Source organism: Syngnathoides biaculeatus, chromosome 6, assembly GCF_019802595.1.
Source record: "Syngnathoides biaculeatus isolate LvHL_M chromosome 6, ASM1980259v1, whole genome shotgun sequence".
In the NCBI taxonomy this organism is placed as follows: Eukaryota; Metazoa; Chordata; class Actinopteri; order Syngnathiformes; family Syngnathidae; genus Syngnathoides; species Syngnathoides biaculeatus.
In genome coordinates, this window is record NC_084645.1 from 20,881,435 (window position 1) to 20,897,904 (window position 16,470).

At 44.9% G+C, this 16,470-nt stretch overlaps 1 protein-coding gene across 7 annotated transcripts in view; it reads left to right on the forward strand.

Annotated features, from left to right (window-relative positions):
• wwox (WW domain containing oxidoreductase) overlaps positions 1 to 16,470 on the forward strand; it is a 182,958-nt gene that overhangs the window by 63,757 nt on the left and 102,731 nt on the right. For 6 of the 7 annotated variants that reach the window (XM_061823514.1, XM_061823513.1, XM_061823512.1 and 3 more), the window contains 2 exons: positions 3,677 to 3,862; positions 7,297 to 7,561. In XM_061823514.1, the coding sequence (XP_061679498.1) occupies positions 3,677 to 3,862; positions 7,297 to 7,561 (451 nt within the window). Of the gene's footprint in view, positions 1 to 3,676; positions 3,863 to 7,296; positions 7,562 to 14,708; positions 15,000 to 16,470 lie in introns of those variants that run through there. The other variant, XM_061823515.1, reaches the window with a different exon arrangement.

Below are 16,470 nucleotides of genomic sequence, written 5' to 3' on the forward strand. Positions count from 1 at the left end.
TTCTCTTCAGAGTAAAAAAAAAAAAAAAAAAAAAATGGTGTGTGTGCCCGGCTCGCTCTTCCCCACACTGGCGATATGGCCCAGATTATCACGGAGGTCAGGGGCTGCACGCAGGGGGGTTATTTCAAGTAAATATATCAACGGATGCCTCCCCTTTTGGTAGTTAACGGCCCTCGTTTGAGCGGGGCGGAGATTGCACAGCGCGGCGCCGGCCGTGTTGTGAGCGGCCTTTAATGTGGACGGCGGGATCGCGCCTCGGGGCGGCAACAGGCCTATTAAAGGCCTTCATTAGAGGCGCACTTATGAGAGAGGGACCAACGGGTGGGCACTTGGATTTAACGGGCCTCTCGCAACCGCTCGCTCCGGATCACCGGACTTTAGTGATTGCAGTTTTCGCGGTACCAAATGCGCGCGCGACTGACATGACGTTGGAGACCAAGCAGAGCCACGGGTGTCAAACTTAAAGCCAGATCCGGCCTGCCACATTGTTTTCGATTCATTTGACGTCTTTCTTGCTCCAAAGGTTTCGGTCTTCATTTTCCCTTAAAAGCATCAACATTTCGGATTTTGTTTGTCTATTTTTTGAATCCAGAAGAACTCCCCAATGTGGACTATACACTGTTATCATTCTAGATTGAAATATCCAGTCATACAGAATTATAAAGGAATGAACATTTTCCCACCCCCCCCCCCCCCTGCAGTTTCACTGAAAATAATCCTTTTTGTTGTTGACCTTTTTATAGCCAATTTCCTTATTTTCTTTAGCTTTTCCATATTTTGACGGAAAAAGGACTGCGGCTATGTAATTATTTTTTCATCTTCGTCTTCCGTACGGTACATATAGAGTTACCACACTTGTACTCCTTTGCAAAGTCAACTACACGCACACTTCGTGCATCAGAATCAGCTTTACTGGCCAAGTGTGTGCACAAATCACAAGAAATTTGTCTCCGGTAGTTGGAGCTGCCCTAGTACGACGTACATGTTGAGTACGACAGCAGACAGACTGTCAATTGACCAAGAAAATACATATTTTTAAACTGACAGTTGTAAAAAGAATGAGCAGTCGGAATGTCCGTTCGAGTGAAATGAGCCTTGTGCAAAGCGTGTCAAGACTTCGAGTGAATGCAGTACATATAAAGTTTCTAGTAGTGGTTGTCGATTGTTCAAATGCATTTTTTCCATGATTTTTGAGCAGGGGTGTCGAGGACCACATTGTCATTTCCGTTTCCCTCGTACGGCTGTTGCAACAATGAAACCGTAGCTCTTGTACTGAAGGAGAATAGTTTGCAACCCGTGGTCGAGTTACGTATAAAAGGGATTGGTAGCAGAAAAATGTCATATCTCAACGTTGTTCTTCCATACATATGACAATTGTGAATATTTGTTCCGATTTTAGCAAGAGTCACGGAAGTCGACGGACTTGATTTCCTTTTGCGGGCCGCATAAAATGACGTGGCGGGCCACTTCTGGCCCCCGGCCCTTGAGTTTGACACCTGTGACTTAGAGCTTTAATTCAACGGCCATCATTGTCTTCTTCTTCTCACGACTCTTATTTCAAATACAGCATCAGTTGTGTAAACGTTTCTAACTAATCCTCATGTTGTTGCTCCGTCCATGGCGTTTCACATTACGCGCGGGCATGAAGCTACTGGACTGATGCAAGAGAAAGTGTCGTGTGATTTAGTTCAATAAACGCACCGCAAAGTTGTCAACGTGTTGCGGAATTGGATTGATGAAATATGTAGCGGGGAAGTGGCCGAAGCTCCCGCGCACTCCAAATTTTTTTCGCCCGTAAGCCGAGGCTTGGGCCGTCTTTGTCTCGGGTGGCTGTCGCTCGCGCGCCGTCTCCTCACCTTATTATATTTTAACACGCGCCGCAATTGCGTCCCGCCGCGGAAGCGCTGAGGTCGGCGTTCTTTAAGTTGCCGAGGTTTGTGCGCTTTAATGAACCTCGCGTGTTCGGGAGGCCTGAAGGTGATCGCGACTGTACACTCCTATGCAACAGAACGGGGATGGCTCATTATAGCGGGAGCATAACAATTCGCACATTAATTTTCCAGCATCCAGTTTTTAATTAATCCAGTAGGCAGTCTTAAACACAGGGTACACAAATTGCCTCCGGCCTCATAATTAATTCTAATGGAAGAAATTAAAAATTGGTGGGGTGTGTTTGGATTGTTCGTCTGTGTTACTGTGGCTGCGAGCTCGCTGGAGCGACGCTGTCACCGACAAGCATCTCTTACTGCCCCGACCAATCGAGCGGTCTTCCAGCGGACGCGTACAGTCATTGTGTGCGAGTGCGCGCGCTAAACTAGAGCATATGTTCCTTTATTGGCCTCCGGAACTCTTGCTTTTCATTGCATGGACGGTTCTTTTTTTTTTTTAGTAGACCAACAGTGTTCATGTTTCAGCGTGAGCAGGTGTGTTTCTTTCATTGTAAGAAACTGTAAAAGAAAAAAAAAACATTTCATTTTTCAAACGAAAAGACTCTTTGAAAAACTGGAATCTACATTAAAAAAATTTCAAGATGGTCAGTTTGACCTGAAATGTAACAGAATACCGTAATTTCCGGACCATAAGCCGCACCTGATTATAAGCCTCACCCAATATATTTTTAACAGAAAAATACATTTTGTACACACATAAGCTGCACCTGTCTATAAGCCGCATGTGCCCACGTCGAAACATGCCAGCCGTGTCGGCCAAGTCAATTGCTTTTGACTTGAAAGCCGCATCATCTGCATTTCCGCGATGAGGGCGTGTTCACGCTAATTTTATTCATGCAGAAAGCGCAAAGTTAACATTAAACTTGCATCTTCCTCGACACATATTCCACCCGTCTCAATCTTAGCTTTTCTGCACGAGCGTTCCTGACAACCGTTAGAAAAAAATCCATAAATCAGCTGCATCATTGCATAAGCCGCAGGGTTGAAAGCGTGTGACAAAAGTCGTGGCTTATAGTTCAGAAATTACGGTCCATTGTCTGTCTTACGTTATGATAAAAAATTGTTCTAACGAACATCATTTGAATGTACAAATGTTGTAATACTGGTAATCAGTAAAATTTATTGTGTTTCGATTAACAAAAAAAAAACCAAAAATAAGGCCAGCAGAAGTTTAGTTGAAAGCAATTTTCCATGATCTAATTTGACTGTTTATGCTCTTTTTTTTTACATTTAAATAGCTAAATAAAAAGTTTTTGTAAGAGAACATATTTTTAATTTTTTTAAATACATCTATTCATTTTTTAGTATCTAAAAAGACACAAAAAACTCAACAAGTATTTAACAAACAATTGTTTTTTATATTTTATATATATATATAAATATAGAATTTTATTCTTTGAGTTTGTAGTGTTTATTCATTTTATTGTTCAACATTTTAAAGAAAAGAAAAAAATATAAGGCCATCATAAATTGCTGAATCTAATTTTTAAAAATCAAAAGCAATTTTCCAACTCCCATCCATCAAATCCATCCTTCCATCCAAATCACATGAAACTATAAATATTATGGAAGGGAAAAAACAAGTCAAGCAGTAATTAAAAAAAAACACCACCACCTAAATCTAGATGTTTCAACTGATCAGTTTCACCCGCAACTTAACACGCGATCTACATCTACGATTTAGTCTTCAGTTCTGTCACTAATCCTCAAAGTATCTTGTCTTGTAGGCCTTTGCACATTTTGGTGTGCAACGCGGCGGTGTGCACTCAGCCGTGGGCTCTGACGGAGGACGGGCTGGAGTCCACTTTCCAGATCTGCCACCTGGGTCACTTCCTGCTGGTGCAGTGCTTGCAGGACGTGTTGCGTCGCTCGGCGCCCGCCCGTGTTCTGGTGGTGTCGTCCGAGTCTCACAGGTAACAAACGCAATTGTGCTCCCTTTTTTGTCACACTTTTCATCTTCCTCAATGTTTGTCATTCGCTTGCAGGAGTTTCCCAAAGTAGCCATCCTGGCATTTTGCATGGTCATCTTTATCTTTTTGAAGAGCGTTTATGGCCCAAATTTCATGCGAGTTTCACCATTTCGATGAGCGCTACTGTCTCTCGTGGGCCCCCTTCGGTTGGGGGCTCCCATCACGCCGCCAAAATCAAAGAGAACGCTGCCTTTTTCTTTTTTTTTTTTGGACCGTGTCGGCAAGTTAAGCATCAATCAAACGCTGTCAATACTTCCTTCCAGACATTCCCAGCAAACGTCCGGCTTCCCTTTCCCAACATGGTGTAATAATATTGTGACCTTAAGCGACGACGGCTGTCAAAGCGTACACGCCGCCTCTCGCCCGCCGGTGCGTGGCGGCGCTCGGATCGTAAGTCATCTAACAGTGCGGCCGTTTGAGGCACCGGAACAAGTGCGCGCATGTTCTCCTGGTCTCAGGTCATTCGGCCCGGCTCCGATCAATCAGGCGGATTCGGGCCCGTCGAACCGACTGACCGAGGAGCGCGATCGATGCCGCGCATCCGCCTGTGCCGCCTCGCCGTGCGCGCCCGTCCTGGCATCGCGCATTCTCCGTCATGTGACAGCAGAGGATTGAGACACACTGGAGGGTGGGGGTGGAGGGATGAGGCATTAAAAAAAAAAAAAGTGTACGACCGCAGCGACGGCATCAAAGTAAATTTTGGCCGATAAGTCCATCCATCATGTTGATGATACGTTGAATTCATAGTGGCAGCGCGCGTTGGGAAATGAGCTTTCCGGCGACCGAGGCTGTCATGTTTGACAATCCGCATTAAGTCTGACGTATCAGTTTGTCGCCGAAAGTGGCCAGCGGAACCGCACGGCTGCAAGTTGGAGGCTGGTGGACTTCAACGCCATGGTTCTCCTTTTTTTGGCCAAGAAATATAACAACACTCGCTACTGTAATTTGTTTAGTATCGGGCACATTTCCCCCTCTAAAATCATCAACTATCAATGGAGCGCATAACATATACTGCACGTCAGGTGTGCTTAATGCGTCGATCGCGAGGCAGGAACTTTCTCTAACGACGACCGCTCCGTTTCCTACTTTACCTTACACCCCCCCCTCCAGCCCCCGAAACCCTCCCGTTTTTAAAGAGATACACATAATTAAAAAATTATCCGTACTTACGCAGCCCATCAGCGAGTCAAGACAAGCTAGACTAGCTTGCTTATGTTTACTTTTGATATTAATGGAAAAGTTAAAAAAGAAATACTGTTGTTTTAAGATGTGATGACCGTCGGAGTGTGTGTGAATAATCGAAGAAAAAGTGGTTCAACTCTTTTCCGAGCGGGAAAGGTCTGGTCTGAAGCCAAAGGAGAAAGTGCAGGATGAGATGGCGTGTCATTTTCAAATTCCACCTTGGCACAACCTGACCCAGGATGAAAGCACGGACAATACAGCATAACATAACAACATACTATTAACTTTAAAACGGTTTGGGAGCATCATAAGATCCCCCCGCCCCACCCGCCCGGTCGTCAGTCGGTCGCGAGAGGCTGGCTGCTTGAAAAGTAGATCTTGAGGCACCCCTGCTGTATGTATAAGATAAAGGGGACAAAAATATCCCTCGGGGTTGTGAAAAAAAACGAGTATACTTCCTTCACATTTATACTTTTTCCGATAAATGGGCGATGCTTACGGGGCATCCCGGTGTCCTCGTTTTAGCCGCCACATTGCCATTGTCATCTCTTCCTGCACTAGACGCCGTAAATGCTCACTAGTGACTTTGTTTTCACTTCAATGTCCACTAACAGGGCTACAAACAAAACGTAGTCAATGTTGCCGAGACGTAGAAGGGGCGTCGAACGGCACGGCAGCTCACCGTGAATGAATCAAACGTGAACTTTTGGACGAACTCAAAGGAGAAAATCTTTTCGGCAAAAAGCGCCTGGAAGAACTTCAGGACTTGGGAAAGTTGCAGCACATTGCAGTAGAACAGAAGGCGCGTAAATGGTCACGCTTTCAGCACTGTTGAACTTCATATTAATACTTGAAGAAAATCAAGAAAAGGAGATGACCATCACACAGAGCAGAATAATTCTTGGAAAAAAGCTCGTGCAAACCAGATAATACAAATTGAGCTGAGATTAGAGACGGCAGCAAATGGATGGTGCGTATTTCACACGGGTACGAAGATCTTCTTGATTTTTTTTTTGTGGTCAACTTTGGGGGTGCCCATAATAGTCGAGTAAATTGCAATATGTATAAACTGCACGGTTGAAATGACAACTCTCATTCCCCCCCCCCATGAAGTGGGTGTTTGTGTAAAGACGAATATTGCGCTCACCAGGGCCTATTTTTGCCTGGCCGTCTTTGCTCTGCCGCCAGCGTCTTCAAAGAGGGCTTCGGCGCTTCCACGCCACCGCAAACGGACAATATCTCCCCTGACATCTTCCATTCTCTCCACCTCATTCCAGACCAATATTACATCCACTGATCCCCCCCACCTCATTTTTGTTTGCGCTATTTTCCACTTTCCGCCGTTTTGCCGTTTATTCACTTAGCTTGCTCTCACAGGCGGCGAGTGCGACCCCTGACCTGCCAGCATATTATGCTCCCTAAGACCCTTGTCTGCGGCCAAAGCCCTGACCTGGAAGACACCGGGGTTTGGGGAGGGATGAACTCGGGTGTAATGACTTGACACTTTATCAGTTTCCAACACGTGGGGCTTACCGCCGAATTGGCCCCCGGTCGAGGGTGATTTTGTCCTCCGGCGGCATCAGATCTGCTTCACGCAAGGAGAGATGATATCCTTCATGAAATAACTTCTGATAGGTGCGAGCTGCAGCCCCGTCTCCACACTTTCGTGAGCAGAAAACGGCCAAGCCCCGCTTAATATGGTTCACGCGGTCCGTCTTCTGGATCGCGGCGCAACTCCTGCGAAGCAATTCGCAGGGAATAACTCCAAATGTTGGACGCTCGGGCAACTGATTTATCAAGCCCCGAGTACTTATGAAGTCGCGGCACATGAAATGAAAAAGCCCGCAGATGTTGTAATTTAGCCAAGCAAGGATGTCGCCCGCGCGAGGCCGCGGTAAACAACGCGAGCTTGTAAAATCGTCTGGAGAGCAGCTGACATTTTGATTGGTTGTGTTCTAATGACAGGGATTAATATGTACGACGTGTCAAACCCCGAGCACGCACAACAACATAAAGTGCGCGCTTTGGCGCCCGCGCGTCGTGACGCGACGACCGCGGCGCGTTCAGGGGACCGTGTGAAAACATCTGGAATTGAACAGCTCCGTCGCAGGCAATTAAAGAACATCATGTCGTGCCTTTGATTTGCGTCGCATCTGGCCACACATTTCCTCCCCCCGCTTTGATTTATCTTTCAGGTTCACCGACTTGTTAGACCCTTGCGGTAAAGTGGATCTGGCGCGCTTGTCGCCTCCGCGGAAGGACTACTGGTCCATGCTGGCCTACAACCGGGCCAAGCTGTGCAACATCCTGTTCAGCAACGAGCTCCACCGCCGCCTCTCCCCTCACGGGGTGTCGTCCAACGCGCTGCACCCCGGAAATATGATGTACACGGCCATTCACAGGAGCTGGTGGCTCATGACCTTCCTCTTCACCCTGGCCAGACCCTTCACCAAGTCCTTGGTAGGGACACATCTTTTATTATTGACTTATTTACTTACACCTTATACGCCAAACTCCACCAAGTTCGCTTTGCTTCACCACAAAACGGTTTAAAATGGCAGTAGTCTACTACGTCGTTTTTTTTCCTTCGTAACATATTTTAGCTGATTGACTCCAATCCCTCCGAGTTAACATAAATATTCGACTTCTATATCCGTCGATGGCAGCGAATGACAAAAAAAATTCAACTTATTTTCATTTGTTAAATGTTGCAAGATATTGTTCATAAAGTTATAAATAGGTAAGATGTGCATTCAGGGAAACATTTTCGTTCTTTGATTTTTTTTTTTTTTTTTTTAATATTTCATTATTTGTTCATTCATTTAAAAGAAAAAAAGTTTTCACTTTTTAACTCACAAAAACCAACCGAAAATTTGAAATTTGTCATTAAAAAACTGAGAAAAACAATACTGAATAATATGACGTATTTTTTTCCAAACTAAAAATACTGTAATGTAAAAAAAAATCAGGTTTTATAAAAATAAAAACTTTAGCAAAATAGGTCATACATTTAAAAAAATAAATGTTAAAAAATTGAAAGTATTATTTTATTAGTATTATATATATATATATGTATTATTATAGTAGTATTTAAAGATTTCACCTTTTTTTTCCATAAATCCCAAAAAAATCATTTTGCTCATTGAATGGAAAAGGTGAATCTGACAACACAGCCTTTTTTTGCACCACGCTGAAGCAAATCAGCCAAGTCTCGGTGGAAACCGGTCTCCAGATGTTGTCAGCCACCCGAACGGGTCGCCAGTGCCGAGTGCTGTCCCCTCGCGCGCTCCGTTTGTTTTTCCGCTCGCCGTCGTATCGCTTAGTCGGCATTTTATTTGTCTTGGTGTGTTTGTGGGATGCGGGAGAGGAAAAGGATGGAGAGGGGCACGATGTGCTCATTGTGAGCGCTCAGGAAGAAGGTCTGCTTTTCTCATAGAGATATTCCCTGCCTTGTTTTCCTCCTGCGCTTGTTGCTGTTTATTTAACCCCGGGTGACTGTTCCCCTTTCCCCTCGCCGGGCCCTTCGGGATCTCGTGTACCGTGACTATTGACTTACTGTAAACGCACGGCGTCGCAACACAATGACCTCGGTCACGTACGGATCCGGTCCCACCGGGCGAAAGTGTTGCCGCGTATTTTCTGATGCGTTATCTCACAGGCGTGCTTCGGAGACGCAGGAGTACTACAGTACGGACGTTATATCCGCACGGGCTATCGTTGAAAGGAAAATGCCGAGAGAGGGGCCAGATGGCGAACTGATGGGACGTCACGTTTATTTGTTCAACGAAAGCCGGGCCCCGTTGGAGAATCGGCGCTTTCTTGTGACGGCGCTGTCGGCGTTGGCCCTTGGGAACTTTGTTTTGGGGGCTCGGAATGTGCGCTGGAGTTGAAACGGGTCGGGGTGACGCGACAACGCAGCGAGTGTTTTCCTCGGCGGATTTGGGTTCCGAAGTGCGGGTCGGTTCTCGCCGTTGCGTATCGTGGGGATTGGGGCCGTGAGGACGGGGGGGGGTGCCGATGCCCCGACGGTGAGCCATCTGGTTCGCGTATAAACACTCGGCACAACGAATTCTCCAGGACACAACCGCCTTTTTTCCGTTTCCATAGTTACGGTTTCTAATTTGAAAAGTACAGTCCAGATTTGCAGAGTCTTCTGGCTGTAAATGACTAATTTATCCGTTTCATAAATAAACTACAGTGGTGCCTTAATTTATGAGTTTGGTTCCTGCTGAGACCAAGCTCGTTATTCAAAAGACTCTTATGGTAAATCGTCTTTTGTCATTCGAATGAATGCAAGCACCCGTGATTCGTAGCAGTTTTTTTCACTCACCAGTATTTTGCTTTATAAACACAATTAAACGGAGTGTTGGAAGGCTGGCGGAATTTGAACCATTCCGAAATGCTTCAAGCCCAGCTGCAATAATCCCGTTTCAGTAACAGAACAGTCGAAACTATTTTCATTGATCCTTTTCAGTCACCTCCTGTCTTCATTGAATCTTAATTATTGTAATTGGTATCTTTGGAGGGCTTTTTTTCCCGATTTTTGATCACGCTACGCCTGGCCTCAAACTCGCCAAATTTGCACTCGCGTGTGTTAATTGGCCGGCGACTCAGCGGATGCGCAATTATCGGAGTGGATCCGGAACCGGGGCGATGACTTTCCCGCTCATGCTTAATTAAATGTGGTGTAGATGTTAGTAAATATTAAAGGGCAAAGGTAGGGCTAGTAATTAAAATTTGGGGTGTGCTGACACAGCGATTAGCTGAAACTCGTGTCTGATAAAGGGGCCCCCCCCTCACATTGTCTCACATGCACTTTGGCACAGCCTTAAGCTGAGCGTTTGCTTTTATTTAAATCTGGCCTCGATAAGACCTCTGGAAGTGTATGCTCTTTAAAACCCTCCGCTCCTCACTCGGTCTGCCCCCCGCCCGCCCCCGACATTAAGGGCTTAATAAAACAGTGATATTATTTCTGTTATTGGTTGCGGGGCTATGAAGATGCTATCGCTTTAATTGCGCGTGTACGCTTTCGGGATCCGCTGAGATTGTTCGGGGATGCAAACATAAGCAGAATGTGGAGTCCAAAAAACAATCACGGCGGCCCCCCATGTGTGCTCTCCCGCAAATAACCCGCCTCTCATTTCAAACTCAACTTTGATTTATGAACGTGCCGGTGGAGTGATGTACGGCGATCGCAAATTTTCAAGCTATCGGCTTTTTGTTTCCACAGCGTACCGGCGAGTCTTAATTTAGATGTCAGACCATATGCAGTACCACAAGTTCCTCAACTATACTTCAGCGATATTTCTTGTTCCCACCTAGAAAAGAGATTGTTTGTATGTGTTCCTGTTCTCTGCGTGTAAAGGGAGCAATTTTATTTTGAAGGTTTATATTAAGCGGAACATTTATGCTAATTTCAGTGTGAGGCCAGACATGTTTCGGGCATTACAAGAGACGTGTCGGAAAACTTCCAGGAGCAGCGTCACGAGATGTGTTTCAAATCTGACCTAGAAACAACAATCCGTCTAATTTTTGACGTCAAAACAAACACGCTAAGCCCGTGAACGCTCCCGTTGACCACTGTGAGCAACAAGTTACATGCCTCATTAAAAGATTCATATTACAGCGTTTACATTACCCTCAGAAAAATTTTAAGGACAATTTTATTTGTGTTTTTGCAAACTCGCAATGAAAATGTCAACAAATAAAAAAATATATACGTTGCTAATCAAACCAAGCCAACTAAGAACTTTAAATTTGAAATGTCGCTTCCAACTTTGTTTCATTTATTTATTTTTAACCCACAATGATATCCTCGTCTGTTTTTCTTGCTGTAAAAACTGAATTATTGCAATGCATGTTGAAAGCTGAATGATGCTACCAAACAGTTTTAAGGTCTCCTATTTTTAAAATACGGAGTTAGCTTTTTGTATACTGTATTGTCTATTCTTTTATCCTCTATCAGGCTGCGCCAAGGCAGAATTTTAACATTATACACCATCTCATCCTGTACTTTCTACTTTGGCTTCAAACCAGACCTTTTTTACTAAAAAAAAAAAAAAAAAAAAAAAAAAAAAAAAGAGAGATAATCTCGTCCAGTTTCACCAGTTTTTCTTTATTATTATGATTGTTATTCACATACTCCAACATTCGTTAAAGTAACAGCATTTCTTTTTTTTTTCTTTACTTTTGCCGCTATTATCGAGAGTAAACTTAAGCAGCATGTCTAACTCTTCTTTGCTCTACATTGCCCAGACTGTGTGGGTGGACGGCGTTTGTAATTATCAGTGTACCCCTTTAAGAGCCAGAGGCGGGCGGTGTCAGGTAAACAAGGAAGTAGAGTGTGTGGCATGGTGTGGCCGAGCAGCAGCTTGTTAGAGTCTATGTGCTGCCGCGTATTAAAAAAAAAAAAAACAAGTCAGGCTGTGGTTCACTGTGCTGGATCGGTTTTCATGTGCGCTACAAGTGCGCAATTGCGCAGGTGCGCAGCTTCGAGGGAAACATTACCTATAAAGCCAAAGGAAAGTTTCTCCTTGGAAGGAATGCGCTTTCCCGGCCTTCTCTGGCCAAGTTCCCGGACTCCTGCAAAGCTGCGTTGTCACGGCCATATTGATGTCGAGGTGGAAAAAGCGAAAGTAAGTTCAGGCGAGTAAGGAGGTCGCTCCTGCACAGCATTCTTCTTCTTGATCAGAAGTGTCAGATGCTCAGGCCCGAGTTTTACGTCTACAACCTTCTTGCACACTAAACAAAGTCAAACGCCGCTTGATCCCCCCGGAGTCGCGTTGCACGAATTTGCAGTGGACGACGCCCCCCGTGTCGAAGACCGCGATCAACGTGACTTTTTTTTTTGTCTGTCCCGGCAACATCCGCGGAAGGCTTTGCCGTTTGGTCTGCCGGTTGTCAATACGGAGACTGCGGAAAACACCTGCATGTGAAATATTTCGTTTTTTTTTCCCCCGCGCAAAACATATCTGGAAGCTGTCAACTCTTTTTTTGTGTGTTGTGGCTTCCACTTAAAGCAAAAGAAAGTTGTCTATTAGCAGAAGCCGCAGCCCACTCCGCCGTCACTGATGCACCAGCGCTGATTCCGTTTTGCTGAGTTGAGGAAGGCATCTTTCAAGTGGCGTGACATTTTAATCAGCCCAACTATCTGGCGCTAACAACGTGTTCCCCTCCCCGCGCCTTCATCTGCTTATCAGGGATGGCCCGTAAAGCGCCTGTTTCTTTAAGTCGGCGTGTTTAGAGTGGGAGTTTTCCCTGTGTCCTTTGCGCACATTATCAGCATGAAATGATCGCGCTTGCTTGTGTGGTGAGAGATGAAGGCGGGCGCGTTATCGCTGCGCTCCGATTTAGTCGCTTCGGCTGCGATTGACGGATTGACAACGATTTATTTGATTTGTGATCGGCAAAGTTTTGCGACGGGTGCGAGCGCTGACCCGTTCCGCTGTTTCTGGGTCTTGCCGTGTTTACTTCTTATCCTATTTGTCTGTTTTGCGATTAAAGAAATGCAAGCATTGATTGACGATTGTTTTATACACATTCGCGCCTTGAGGTACGAGTGGCCCAACTCGTACGTTTTTCAAGATATGAGCTGTGGCGAAGGTGATTTATTTCTTTTTCTTGACTTGCATGCAAGTTTGTGAGATAATGAAGAATTATTCCAAAAAGAGGTTTAAAGTCGAAACTAAATATTAAACAAAGAGAAGTACATGTTGCGTTTTTAAAACAACTACATTGCTTCCTTTGATTAAAGTCTGTTACCATAGCAATCCCTGACGACTTCCCCCAAAAATTCATTTTGACGCCACCATCTTAGAGCAGTTAAGTTCAAGGTGTTTTATTTGTAATTACCGTATTTTCCACTCTATAAGGCGCACCTTCAATGGCGTGTCTTAAAACCTTTTTCCATATATAAGGCGCGCCGCATTATAAGGCGCATCGAATAAACGCTACAGTAGAGGCTGGAGCTACATTATGCATCCATTAAGATGGAGCTGCACTTAAGGCTCAACATTGATCCATATATGAGGCGCACAGTCAGCTTTGCAGAAAATTAAAGGCCTTTGGGTGCGCCTTATAATGTGGAAAATATGGTATTTAAATCGGATCTAATTTGACTTGCCAGATATATTTTTTCATACAATTACACACATTTTCAGTGTAACAAATGTTTTTCTCTCCCCCCATTATCAACTTTCCTCACGTAAGCCTGTCGGTCGGATCTGTAAATGCAGCAAAGTTTGGAGACGCAATGACATTGGGTGACGCTTTGCAACATCCCCTAATAAATTTCCACGGCATGATTAGCTCGGCTGTAACCTTTTGTGAGGGTGCCATGCTGTAACATCGACCCTGTGACATTTTGTCGACTGACTGATTGCCCCCCGAAGATCGGCGTACCCTCAGGCTCTTAGCAGCTGGACCCTGCCCAATACGCATACAATCTATACCCTAACTATATGCCCACAGTGCGGAGCACACCCGTCGACATAACGGCCGAAAGTGCCGCTCCTGTCGGACACCCGGAGAACGTCGGTCCCCCGATTCTTAGCGTGATTATTATTATTATTATTTTTTTTTTTTACCCTGGATTCCGCCTCGGGCACCAGGCCACCTTTTTACATATGCACAAGCTGAACTTTTGACCACCCCACCAGCATTCGGTGGCTGTTAGAAAAATGGTTGTTCAGTCAAGGGAGGACCGCGAAGCCCCGTTTGTTGCAGGGGTTCCGTTTCTGAGGCAGGCGATATGTGAAAATCAGGTAGAAAGACAGACCACAATTTAAAAAAAAAAAAAAAAAAATGTTTTGCCCCTCCCACATCTTTTAACTACAATCAAACTTATAAAATGCATTTTCTTAAGTATTGCACTGGGTGACTTTTATAGAAACCAAAAGAAGACTCTTGCTAGAGAAGAAGCAAGGTGTGCATGCTTCAAGCGGTTTGTCACAAGTTGGAAGTAAAACTCTCACAAAAAGACACTAAAATAGTTCAATCCAGGGAAACAGAGCTGGTGCCGGTAAACTTGGCATAAATGAATCCAGGGTGAGACGCTGGAAACGGCAGCGGGAAGAACTGGAGCAATGGAAAAAGACAAAAACAAAGCTTTCAGAAGTCATAAAAACAGGTGGCCTGAATTTCTTTGAAAATATCTCATATTTTAATGTGGGCACGTGTGGATTATAGAGAGCTGCGTTTTATGTTTTTTTTCCTTTAAAAATGTACTTGGTGAGGCTTATAATCAGGTCTGGCTTATAGTCCATAAATTATGTGAAGTATAAACGCGTCAGGAAGGGCATCCGGCGTAAAAATTGTGCCAAACATATATGTGCGTTCATCTGAGATGACACGCTGTGGCGACCCCGAAAGGGACAAGCCGAAAGAAACGCACACACATAAACCTTTCAACTGCGACGCACACATGGAGCGTACAAACAAAGCAATTCTCAAAGACATTTGTTGTCTTTGCACTGTGGGGAAAGCAAATATTAAAATGGCAAAACTGTATTCCACTCATGTCCTGAAGGAAATCAGCGACGTGATGGGACCGCTCCTCTTCTCTGCCTTTTTGTCACTGTGAAAAATGACTTCTCGCTTGGTCCTCCAGGTCCCCAACCTTAAAAACGAGCCCCGCGGTGGTGACTTTACCGTTTCTTTACCTGCTTCCGAAGTGGCCTGTTGCAGCAAAAAGACGGCAGCGCACGTGTACTTTGAGCCCAGCCCTCCCTCCTCTGTGGGGTGAGGTGAGATGCCGGACCCTTGGACTGGCTCCATCCCGACTGGGAAGCAGACACAACATGAGGCATGATGTCAAATGGTTCATGCCGTTCTTTTGAAGATGCGTTTCACGTCGGAATGAAATTCACCTGCAGCGAACTCCCGTTTATCTGGGGGGGGAGGGGTTTTGAACCAGACACCCCCCCCCCCCCCCCCGCCAAAGGTGACCGTCTGAGATATAGCGACACCATTTACATTTTTTAAGTTATTAAGACACATTTCTTTTTTTACTTACAATTTGAACGCACCTTCCCGATGCATTGCCGAGGTACCGGATGGGATCTTGACTTTGTATCGGCGGAAACCCCAAATGAAGAGACTCGGACTCGGGTGCCCAAAAAAAAAAAAAAAAAAAAAATGTGATGGGGGGGGGGGGGGGACACCCCTACGTGGTGCAGAAGAGGGACGCACCGCAAGGGAAAGATTGCGCACGGATGGATAAAAGCATACAATCCCATTTGGCTTTATTGACATGTGTGTTCCTGCCCAATCCTGTTCCCGGGGATTATTGTCCGCAGAGATACCATTTCATTAAAGAAAACACACACACACACACACACACGGAGCCGCGGTGGGTGAGCAGAGACGGCCCGAGGGCCGCTTACGTGCTCCGTTGCACAAGGAAACTGTGTAAATGGTTTATTGTGGATGAGTTGATGTGATGGAGAGCGTGTCTGGATCAATAAAGAACCAATCAAATGCTGACAGTCTGCTACTGTAAGCGGTCAGTGGTTACAGCCCCCCCACCCCCCCCACCCCCCTCCACTCTGTGCCCCCCCCTCCCACTTACACAACATGAGTGTGAAGAAGACGTGAACAATATCCCCGCTCGGTGGGAAAAGACGACATTTTGGGAGCCCCCGATGAACAAGTGGGGGGGGGGGGGGAATGCTTCATGGCCTCCTCGCCTCATATTTTGCACTACTCGTTTTTGCCCTATTTGACCTCTGACATGGAAAATAACCCCTGTTTATATGAATGCTGTTGCTTTCCATGATTATTCTTATGCTGTTTGGAGTCTCCCCTCCCCCCTTTAACAGGTGCGGGGCAACCTGTGCAAATGTGACAGCTTCTTATACATTGGAGGCACAAAGTTGCTCCACAAATGGCAAATATTTCATTTTAATAATGCACATCAGTCAGGTCACATGAAGAGTTGTTGTTTTTTTTTTTTCATAATTTCTTTTTTTCCACACTTTTATGGACAGTGAAAGAAAGAAAAAAATTCAAAAATGAACAAAATTAAGATAAACTAGATTTGACTTTATTTAGTAACATCTTTTGATGTTTTTGGCATATTTTGTCCAGTTTTCCCAACGTCTGTCAAATTTGTCTTGTTCTTGCCTCAAGATGAAAGTTAACGTCTCCATTTTAAAGATATCTTTCATCCAATCCTCAACTATGGTCGTATTCTTTATCAAGCATTTCCTTGTAATAAGGTTTGCAATTTTAAAGGAATCCCGACTTTCCTAATTATCTCCACGTTTTGTTTAATGTCTTTCCAGTATTTAAAACTGATTGTGACAGTCCCAGAACACATAAAAATGTGTCTCCTTATTCTCTCCACAATTAAAAAAATGGAACTACATTTT